This window comes from Dryas octopetala, chromosome 6, assembly GCF_963921425.1.
Source record: "Dryas octopetala chromosome 6, drDryOcto1.1, whole genome shotgun sequence".
Lineage (NCBI taxonomy): Eukaryota > Viridiplantae > Streptophyta > Magnoliopsida > Rosales > Rosaceae > Dryas > Dryas octopetala.
This window is the reverse complement of record NC_141371.1, coordinates 9,510,347-9,521,417: the sequence shown is the minus strand read 5'-3', so window position 1 is coordinate 9,521,417 and position 11,071 is coordinate 9,510,347. Positions and strand designations below refer to the sequence as shown.

At 36.3% G+C, this 11,071-nt stretch overlaps 4 protein-coding genes across 4 annotated transcripts; all 4 read left to right on the top strand.

Moving 5' to 3' along the window:
• Nucleotides 1-1,348: 1,348 nt before the first annotated feature.
• On the top strand, nucleotides 1,349-2,026 carry LOC147282164 (uncharacterized). The gene has a single exon (XM_086248181.1). It carries the CDS (start codon nucleotides 1,349-1,351, stop codon nucleotides 2,024-2,026), a length of 678 nt encoding a protein of 225 aa, XP_086104307.1.
• An 860-nt stretch (nucleotides 2,027-2,886) lies between these two features.
• LOC147282163 (uncharacterized) lies at nucleotides 2,887-3,708 on the top strand. The gene has a single exon (XM_086248180.1). The coding sequence runs from the start codon at nucleotides 2,887-2,889 to the stop codon at nucleotides 3,706-3,708; it is 822 nt and encodes a 273-aa protein (XP_086104306.1).
• Nucleotides 3,709-5,275: 1,567 nt separating this feature from the next.
• Nucleotides 5,276-6,281, top strand: LOC147282162 (uncharacterized). Its single transcript, XM_086249019.1, has one exon. It carries the CDS (start codon nucleotides 5,307-5,309, stop codon nucleotides 6,036-6,038), a length of 732 nt encoding a protein of 243 aa, XP_086105145.1. The 5' UTR covers nucleotides 5,276-5,306; the 3' UTR covers nucleotides 6,039-6,281.
• A 2,278-nt stretch (nucleotides 6,282-8,559) lies between these two features.
• On the top strand, nucleotides 8,560-11,071 carry LOC147282161 (uncharacterized). The gene is made up of 2 exons (XM_086249074.1): nucleotides 8,560-9,325; nucleotides 10,976-11,071. Exons 1-2 carry the CDS (start codon nucleotides 8,600-8,602, stop codon nucleotides 11,048-11,050), a joined length of 801 nt encoding a protein of 266 aa, XP_086105200.1. The 5' UTR covers nucleotides 8,560-8,599; the 3' UTR covers nucleotides 11,051-11,071.

Below are 11,071 nucleotides of genomic sequence, written 5' to 3'. Positions count from 1 at the left end.
GAGAAAGGAGTATGGCCAGGAGCACCACCGGAATTATCACCAACACAAGAAATGGAGGTGCACGCACATCGCCCATAACATTCGGAACATAAAGCATCACAAAAAAGGATGCCATGAAGAAAAAAATTAAAATAACATTGCAATAACTTTTTCCAGCCATTTTTCTTCTTCCTCGTTCCTCAATTGGGGTATGCAACTCTGTGTGTATAAAAGTGTATGTGGTGATGATGAAATTTTGAGGAATGGTGGGTGTATATAGTGTGCGTGGTGTCTGTTTGGGTTGGGGTACAAACCATTGCCAAACGATGCATGCAATTGCAAACTCATCATCATGTGTAGATAAAATTGATAGTAGAAATTTTATTAAAAGGGGTTTCTAATTTTTTATGAACCAAAGAATAAAAAAACTGCTTAAAACAAATTTTTTATAGAATAAATCGTAAAAATTAAAAAATATAATTTGTGGAAGGGCATCGCATCGCTTCACCAAATTAAAAAAACTTTCCAACCGCCTTATGCAACTTGTTTTAAGTTTTAACCGCTGCCATATATCTTTCCTCCATCATTTCCTTCCCTCCTTTTCTCGATCTGTTCTCATGATCGATCTCCACCTTTCTGAAACACACTGAAACAATTATACCACCACTACCATCCATTCCATACGCAGACGTACATTCTATTGGATTCACTAACTTATAACTAGCCCCCACTATATATATCTATATATAGTGCAAAACCAAGAAATCAATTTGCATCACAAGGTATGACTTAATTTCTAACTTTCTCTTTAGTGCAGTGACCTGCTGGCATTTACCCTTTTTTTTTTTTTTTTAATTTTGCGCCCTTTAATAAGAGTCAGATTAATTCCATGAGATGATCAGAAATAGTAGTAGCAAATTATTTATCACTTGTAACAAGTAAGAACTGATATCCTCTTGAAGCTTTTTCTTGATTTGATTTAAATACCAAGTGAGTTTGTTTTTGAATTCTATTATTACAAGTGTGTAACAAAACAAGTAGTATATATCGTGTGTATGACACATCAGGTTAAGTACATGTAGGGAAAACTACATATTATCCTGCAGTACTGCCAATTGATTGTTTTACAGATAAAAAGGCATCATTTCTTGTCCTATACTCGTATATATACCTGACTTAGTTGTTATGTTTTTAAATTGTAAATTAGAACTTTAAATTTAAAAATTATAGATTAAGACCGTACATTTAAACATGATTTCACTTAATCATATGCATCTGATTCAGTTTAAGAGGAGAAAATTTCCGTGTACATTAGTAATTCATCCTTACATTTTGAGCATTTTATTCTCTGTTTCAGAAGAAATTATATATGGCTTCTTTGTGGTGCAAAAACCAGTCTCCAAATTTCATTAACAAAGTTCGCGGATACATTGTGCTTATTGTGATAGTGGTGAGTCTAGCCACATCCATCGCATTTTCTCTTTGGTTCTTAGGCAACTACGTGGATGCAAAGTCGGGTCCAAAAACAGAACCCCTTGTGCTTCGCCTGGAAGCATTTTCCATGTCAAATTTCGAGGTTTCGAATTCATCATTCTCAGCCGAATGGGATGCTAAACTGACTTTTGGGAACCAAAACGGTGGCCTAACTGTGACCATCTACCCTTGTGAGAGTTACGTGTATTACAAGGAGCATGATGAGGCTCTATCATGTGCTTCAGTGGATGCAATGCTGCATATCCCTCCAAGGAAACAGAGGACGGTGGAGATCAAATTCGATTCAACGGGTTGTGGTGGCCAACAGCCGTACATCGAGGATCGAGTGCTGAAGGAGTTAAGTCATGAAGTTCATCATCAAAAGAGGGGTTACATGAGTTTTAGCTTGGGAATGCGTATAGATGCTACATATAGTATGAAGGAGCTACTGGGAATGGGAACCCAAGTGAGTTTGAATCCATACTGTTCAGAATTGAAGGTTGAGTTTGTTGGTGCAAAAGGTGAGGGAAGGATGCTTGGTGGACGCAAGTGCTCCATTCCATTGCCAAAATGAACATGTAATTAATTCTTACTGTACATGTCCATAATTGAAGCTTTAGCTAAATATTGTTGCTGGAATATTATTAGGTTAGAAGGTTAAGCTATTTTGTGGGCTAGCTGGAGTGATCTATCCCATTGCCAAATACGTACAGTCTCACCAATGGCCTATAAGCATGTGGTAAACATTTGAGTCATTTGATTTAGGAATTAGGGGAAATGCACCTCCAGTTTTACGTACTATGGTTTCAAATATTAGTGTACAGTTATTGACAATGCCGATATTGTACTTTCCCTCTTTCAGTTGAGGATTATATTATCTTGCATAAATAGTTGCATGATTTCGTTGTAATTTTTGAGTTAGTCTTGATATATATATTAAAAGATTTTGTTCCTATTGTTCCACAGGAATAATAACGTACAATAAAGCCAAAAAATGGCTTAGATGTGCAATTAGGCCACACAAAATGATTTGTAATAACCTTTTATCATGAGTATGATCGATCTGAGCATTCCATTAATTAATTGATGAGACTCTATCAACTAACATCCATTTGAGAGAAAGTTTTGTAGACAATATATTCTTATGTATAGCGCGCATAAAACAATTTTTGCCACATTTTTGTATATAATTATACCATATTTCAAATAAAGATATAGGTGACTTCCATCTCTATTATCACGCTATTTACGCGTTTATAGACCACCCACCTATTTTTACACTCTTCCGTCTCTATTCTTCTCCCTTGAATTGGATTTGAATCCTCTACCCCTAGATCGACTCTCTCAATCTCTCTCGATCCCTCTCTCCATCTCTCTCCCAGAATATTCTTGAGAGAGCTAGAGAGAAGATATAATATAAAACCATAATCATCTATGGCCTCAATGCCCCAACCCAACCAACCTGAATCAGGTCATCATCTTCAGCCCTTCTCAGACCAAACCAACAACCAAGCTGCTAGGAGTGACCCTCCAGCCGCCATGGCCCATGCCGGGCATGGTCAACAAGGGTACCCCCATCCCTACCCTAGCGGTGGTGCTGTCTACCCTCCAAACGGATCATACGCCTACGCTAACCCTTATTACACCCAATCCTACTACGCCCAACATGACGACCCTGGCGGCTGCGTCCGCTGCTTCTGCCTCCTCATGTTTCTCCTAATGATCTTCGCCTTCATCTCCACCATCTCCGTCTTCTTCTTTGCAAAGCCCGAGGACCCCGTCTTCACAGTCGAGTACTTCTCCGTCACCAACTTCAACCTCATCCCGGCAACCAAAGTCTTCTCAGGGAAATGGGACACCACCATCAGCATGGAGAACCCGAGCTACAAGACGGGGCTATTGCTGGAGAGTTCGGAGACCTCGCTGTACCACAAGGACAACTACTTGACCGCCATGTCGTCGTGGAACTCGTACGACATATACGGCAGAGACCATACCACAATGCAGATGAAGATAGAGACCACCAACATGACGGCGAATGGGGCGGTGGAGGACATGGAGAAGGAGCAGAAGGAAGGGGTGGTGACTTTCAATATGAGGTTGAATGTTCGGTACAACATCAGGTCGGGTCTTTTGTACCACAGGATTGGGAGCCTCAAGGTTAATTGTTCGGATTTGAAGGTTGCTATTGCGCAGGGTTCAAATGGTGGATCGTTGCAAGGTGGGTCCAAGAAATGTGACATTTCCAAGGATTGAGGTCGCAATTTTGTCCTCCCTCTCTTTCTCTCTCTCTTAGTCATATTCATCTTCTTCGATTCCATTTGTCCATTGATATATGGGGATTGTCAGTTTGGTAATATATATATAGAGATGCAATGGTACTTCTTTTGATTGTAGGAATCCTGAAATCTGATAACGAAATTTAGATCAATTCATAAAATTATAGTAGATCAATTCATAAAATTATAGTAGATCCATTCATCAATTGAGTCAAAGGTTGATTAAGACGTACATCTTGCATCACTAAAATCTAAATATATCTCAACTATTGGTGCTTACTCATTTGCCGGTTATATGCATTTCCCAGTATTGTTACAAAGTGCACACGGTTTCTATGTTCCTAACCCAACTTATAATGTTAAACGGTTTTTGTTAAATTATTTGTTCTATATAATTAACTATATATGCTTCTATATCAACTCTATATGTAGAGCTATATGTATATGACTGTGTCACGAAGATTCTCGACATATGATGATATGAATGGTTCATGTGATTTGTGTGGAATCGTACATCTAGCAAGATATGTGCTTACTCACAAACAACCTATGTTTATGTGTAAAACATTCAAAATTTAAGATAACATGCATATATGTGAATATATATGTTCCTATTATTTTAAGAGGTAATTGGACAAAAACCCGAATACGATCGTTGATTTTGAATTAAATCCACCATTTTTTAGTTATTAAATTAGGCCCTATTTTACCTTGACATGTTGAATTTCTATTATTGTTGTATTTTATTTATTTATTTTTAATATCTATTTTACCCTTTAGTTGACAAATGACTAATTTTAATGTTGTGTCAATTAATTTATTATATTAAACATTCTTTAATTATGATTTTTATAATAATTACATTTTATTTTAAGTTAATTTTGTATATCATGTAATTGGTAATTAATTTATCAGTAATGCTACACTTACCACATTTTTATACCACAATTTCATACCATCTTACATGGCATTCATACATTGGACACTAAAAATTAAAAAATAAAACCTAACAAAGAAAAAGAAAATACTCTTCCAGTAAAGTAATGACATATCAAATGGGATACAAATGTAGGAAAAAAAAAAGGAACAACTAGCATTATTGTTAATTTATTATTATGAATACAATAATGCTAGTTGTCCCACATTTTTTTTTCCTACATTTGTATCCCACCTGATGTGTCATTACTTTACTGGAAGGCTATTTCCTTTTTCTTTTTTAGGTTTTATTTTTTAATTTTTAGTGTCCAATATATAGATGTCATGTAAGATGGTATGAAATTGTGGTATAAAAATGTGGTAAGTATAGCATTACTGTTATGAATATTTAAGTTAATGACAATGCTAATCCATTTATTGCTCTTAAAAAATATATGACTCTCACATTGGGTGTGCGTGCCATGAGAAAAAGAAATTGAATTTAAAAAAGATAAAAGAGATAATCCATTCTATATATTATTGGATAATGATGAATAATTTTATTTGATATCAAATAAAAATAAAAGACCTTGAAATCTCTGATCACATATAAATACAACGATCCCAAAACGAACCCCAATCTCATAGCCGCCTCAAAACATGAGTTGGTTTCTGAAGAAGACGACTGAAAAGGGTAATACTACAGCCAAAGCCCATGACTACAAGACAGTGACCGGCTATCCGGCTGAGCTTGGCGAAGTCGAAGCCGGCTACCCAGCCGGCTACGATCCCGATGAAGAAGCCCGACTCTCTGATGATGATCGCGGGCAGCCGCAGATTCTGTTGATAGTCACCCTTCTTGTCTTCTGCTTTGTAATCGTCGGTTGTCTCGAGGGGTGGACCCAAGTCCCCCGGTTCCGGGTCGACTCAGCCACCGTGTCCCCACTCAACTTGACTCGCTCCTCTGAGTTAACCGCCACGTGGGACCTGACGCTCCTCGCCACGAGCCGCAACCTAAAGAGCCCAATCTTCTACGTAGACGACCTCCTGGCCTCGCTCTTCTACGGGAACGGTACCCGCCTCGCAACGACGTCGTTGGATCCCTTTGTTTTAAACAACCAGACACGTGTGGGTTTGAAATTCGAAACGGTAAGGAAGCACGTCGGCGATGACGTGGCGAAGGAAATATCGGACGGAAAGGGTCGTGGGTCGGTAAGTTTCGGAGTGGTAGTGCACGCTTGGGGTAGGTTCAATATGTTGCGGACGGAGGACAACCATTTAATGCGGATCTTTTGCAAACGGGTCGAATTCGGGTTTTCCTCAAATAATGGGACGGGGACTTTGATGGGTCAGTCAAAGCAGGACCGCCAGTGCCGTGTTCTGGTTTGGTGAAGATAAAGATTGATCATTAGGTAATTAAGGCCATCGATCAGAGATTGATCTTCACAAAGCTACTTATTGGCTTCTCAAGCCTCCTTTAACCTACTTCTAAAATTTGGTACTGGTTTTGAATTTTTAATGCACTTGAGCAAAATGCTTTCCTTTTGTTTATGATGCTAAAGTGGTATTAATGTTGAGATTGTTTATTTGCTCTTTTATTTCTATTTGTGATTTTGTGGTTTAAACTTGTGTGGCAAGTTTTGGTTCGAGGGTGCTCTTTTTCTTAGGCCTGAGGTTCGTAATCATTCGATGAGTATTGAGTTACGTAGCTTGAAGATGTATTTTGTTGGATGCACAAAGTGATAGTTAAATACTGATATGTTTTCAATCCATTAGCAATTGGTGATAATTTGGTTGAACCTAACTCAAGGGGCCGGGTTTGATCACTATTTGAGGCAAGTTGGAGAAAAAAAAAGTTAAAAGTTTGTAATGAAAAAAATATTGTTAGTTTTGAAAATTTCTCTAATACGTTATATAAAGTTATCTTTCAGAATATATAGTGTTTTCCCTTAGATACAGATCTCTTTTTGTAAAGGAATATATCCCTCCTATATGCTGCTTGTGAATGATATATATCAAACCACACTATTCTTTTGAACATATGATCTGAACTTTATTGGATATGCTAGTGTGACTTACTATGCTCTCAATCCATTAGTAATTGGTGATACTTTGGTTGAACCTAACTCAAGGGGGTTGAGTAGCTAGTGCTAGGGATCCCAAATTTGTATTTCAATTTTAGATCCCAAATTATCGATTCATACATGGTCCACTTAAATGATTATTAATTTTATAACAAGTAAAACACTGACACGTATATTTGGAATATAAATTTGAGATTCCTAGTATTATTGTTACTCAAAATTCATTTTAATACTCTATGTTGAAAATCTTGCAATTTAATACTCAAAGTTTTAAACTCGTTGCATCACTGTAAAATTGGGTGTCAATTGATTCGTTGAGTGTTGACGTGGCTTCTTACAAGTGTATGTACATTGTTTCGATGTTCCTAACCCAACTTATTATGTTAACGGTTTTGTTAAATTATTTTTGCTATATAACTAGGTATGTTCAAATTCTTAAAATTAAAATTGAACATGCAGCCTTTACAAATTTCATTCTACACTTTAAGAGGTTTTGAGGTGAACTTGTTGGCGAAGGAGGTCAAAAACGAGACGAGGAATAACATGGGTTGGGTTAGGTGTTTTTTTTGTTTTAAGGGTTAGTAATTTATAATGAGTTATTGGGAAATAAAATGAATATAGATTAGATTAAATTTGTATCAATGGATTAATCTAAAGCTCTTATAAAACAATCTCTCATAATTAAATCCCATTTAATTTGTTTATGGTCCAGTTTGGTATTGCTGTGAGAAAAAATGGAGTGTTTGGTAAATGTTAATATAAAAATGTTGTGACTGTATATAATTACTAAAATGGACATAATACTGAAAGTGCATTTCACTTATTTGTTTAGTAAAAATAAAATGTTTGTTTACTTGTTTTTGAAATTTTTGATGGTATATTATAATTTTAATCGTATAAATAAAATATTATAATTAATTATCATAATATAAAATATAATTAACAATAGACATATTTTTTAATTTAAAATAAACAAATAAAAATTATAGAAATCAATGAGAGTATTATAGGTAAAATAAAATATTTATTGTTGCTATGAGTCACTGCAGCATTCAAAACACCTAGAAATTTACTTTTTATTTTTGTCGTAGAGAGTTGAGAATTATAGAGAAAAATAATTTTTTATTTTTTTACTAAACACCAAAACTGTTACATGTAATTAAAAATTGTTATCTACAATAATTTTTTGGCTCCTCCGCAGCAATCCCAAACCCCTGACAACTTAATTCTAATGGAGATGCCAGCCAATTATACTTGATGACTAATTAATTCTGAAATATTAATTTTGTATAGTGGATTTGATTTGACAAGATAATAATGAAGAGTTTCAATAAAAAGAGAGAGAGAGAGAAAAGAGAAGAGTTTTGTTGGATATCAAATACATAAAAGACCTCGAAGTCTATCCCCAACAGCTATAAATTAATAAATAAAGACGAGGATGATGGTGATCAAATCTCGGAACCGAAACCTGTAACAATTAATGCGTTTCTTTCTGAAGAAATTGCCCTACATATAATAAATTTTTAAAATAATAAATTTTCATATTAAAATACACATGAGTTACTAAAGGGCACTTATGACCTACATATTTACTACCTCCGTTGCTACTTGGTAATGCTCTTAAATTACACATTTTACCATTTAGCTTAATTATATTATTAACTATATTTATATTTAAGATTATTAATTATTTAGTAGTAGAAACTAGAAAGTGATAAAATTTTTTTTTTTTTTTTTCATAAGCATCCAAAAAATCTTCATTTATTTGTTTACTCACAAGTCACAAGTCACAAGTCATAACAAAAACAAACCCCATTATTCATCTCTTTTCAAAATCGAAACCTAAAACAACCCGCTGCTCTCTGCAAAATGGCTAGTACAGCCGAATCCCAAGACTACAAGACAGTGACCGGCTATCCGGCTCAGCCAACTGGCGAAGTCGCAGCCGGCTACCCAGTCGCTACAGCCTATGATGCTTATCCCTATGCAGCCCCAGCGGCCCCACCGCTACCTGATGATGATCGCAGCTGCCGCCGTTGGAATAGAAAATCCGCCGCCTGCGTCCTCCTCTTGTTTTTCATCGGCATGTTTATCATTCTCAGAATCTTCTTGACCCACTACCCCGAGTTCCGGGTCGACTCGGCCACTGTGTACCCGCTCAATGTGACTGGCTCCGAGTTAACTGCCACGTGGGATCTGACGCTCCTTGTTACGAACCCCAGCCACATGTCCAGGATGCACTACGACCAACTCCAGGCCTCGCTCTTCTACGCGTACAAGGACGATGATGACGATGACGACGAACTCCGCCTTGGAACGTCGTCGTTAGCTCCCTTCATTCTAGACAAGAGGAACCAGACACGTGTCCATCTGAAACTGGTGACGGTGAACGAGTACGTGGGTGATGACGTGGCCAAGCAAATCTCGGACGAGAAAGTTGGTGGGCGGGTGAGATTCATCGTCAGAGTTGAATTCGGGTTTGGGTTTGAGTTGTGGTCCTATTTGTTGCACGTCTGCTGTGACCCTGTTGAATTCGGGTTTTCCCCGAATAATAATGGGACCGGGTCTTTGACGGGTCAGTCAAAGAAGTGCCAGGTGGGTTTCTCGTTGCCACTTTGAGTAATATTCATAAATTAGGAACATTTTTTATAGGAGAAAACTGGGAACATTATAATTAGTCCTTGTTACTATTTTAGGCCATGGGATATAATATTGGTTATTTGTTGAATTATGTTTTTTTCATTCTCATACATTCTTTGTTCTTTTATGCTGATTTTGGTTGTTACTCGTAACTATGTTGCATTTTTTGAATGAATTGCATTGAGAAATAATACATCCTGCAATCCAAGAGTAGCTTCTGAGTACTCACACTCCATGCACAAGGAGTGAAAAGAGTGAGAGACTATTTTTCTTGTGCATATAATTTGGGCCTTCACCACTTTGGATGTTGAATGTTGCTTTGTAATAGTTGGTTTTGAAAATGCAGGTTCTTTAGACTAGTTTAGGGCCAATATATATTGGTCTTACCCTATGCAAGGTCTTTAGTTAACGGGCATTGGTCTAGTTACTATCTGTTGGGGTATTTGGTTAACCAAGGTTGTGACTTGTGAGTGATAATTGTTGGATTGGACTTGTATGGTAAGTTTTGTACCTGCAGGGTGCTCTGTTTCTTAGGTTTGTGGTTAGTAATCATTTGATGATTAGCAATTTGGGTTTGAGTGTTTTGAGCTAGCTTTAAAATGTATAATGTTGAACATGGGATCTGAGCTTTCTTGGATGCACACAGTGATAGAGAAATCAATCTTGGGACTTAAATAATGTAATTTTTTCAACCAATTGGTAATTGATGATGCTCTGGTTCAGGTAATAGAATAACCTAGCTAGCCGATGGGAGTGGTTGATCCAATGTTATCTATTCCTAATATGCTCTTTTAACTACTTCTATGCATGGTTCGGTACTCGTTTTAAAGTTTAATGCAGTTCTGCAAAATACTTTTCTTTTCTCTTTGATCCTAAAGTGGTATGCCTATGACTTTGATGATTTTGTTTATGATGTTTTCAAGTGTTGGAGTTAATGTGTGTTGAGATTGTTTATTTGCTCCTCTATTTCTGTTTGTGGTTGAAACATATAATCACTTTCCAAAGAGTTGAATTGGATAGACTGAAGTTCCTACGCGTGGTGAATTGTTGTATCTCATCGTTCAGTTGATTTATAATTTCTGCTCTTTAACTTTAAAAATAGATTTAGCATGAAAAAATAAAGCCTTGTAATTCCATTGTTGTCTACTGCTTTTTCTAGTTTTCTTTGAAACTATTTTATCATCAGTTCAATTCTTGTTTATTTTCTTTTAATAAAAAAGTTTGGTTGGATATATTTTCTGTTCTTTCTTTTCAGGGGTGGCTTACTGAGTTATTAAGATTTCACTCCTACAATCACTTCAATTGCATATTCACCTAATTTCAGATATTCATAGATCATTGCTGATGATCCTTAAATTTCTGTATTTATATATCTCATAGCTGTTGGGATTTGAAGATAACTGAGTTTCATTTCCCCTATATGACCTTTTTATTTTGGTAGACTTGGGGCCTTAAGGCCCAAAAACAAATTCCCCTATATGACCTTTTCTATCAAGTTAATAATTGACTAAATATATACATCTCCCTCAGCAAAGTTAGAATTAATGAAATAAAATATCTACATCTCCATTGGTAATTCCTGACATAATTGAACCATTTTTTTAGATGATATCAAGTTATTCAGCTGCTATCTGTTGGGGTATTTGGTTGACCAAGGTTGTGACTTGTGACTTTGAGTGATATTTGTTGGGTGCATTGAGC

Excerpts from the sequence above, each read along its gene's own strand:
- LOC147282161 (XM_086249074.1), top strand. The coding sequence starts at position 8,600 with ATGGCTAGTACAGCCGAATCCCAAGACTACAAGACAGTGACCGGCTAT. Across the intron at positions 9,326-10,975 it reads GTCAGTCAAAGAAGTGCCAG|ATGATATCAAGTTATTCAGC; the intron begins GTGGGTTTCTCG and ends CCATTTTTTTAG.
- LOC147282162 (XM_086249019.1), top strand. The coding sequence starts at position 5,307 with ATGAGTTGGTTTCTGAAGAAGACGACTGAAAAGGGTAATACTACAGCC.
- LOC147282163 (XM_086248180.1), top strand. The coding sequence starts at position 2,887 with ATGGCCTCAATGCCCCAACCCAACCAACCTGAATCAGGTCATCATCTT.
- LOC147282164 (XM_086248181.1), top strand. The coding sequence starts at position 1,349 with ATGGCTTCTTTGTGGTGCAAAAACCAGTCTCCAAATTTCATTAACAAA.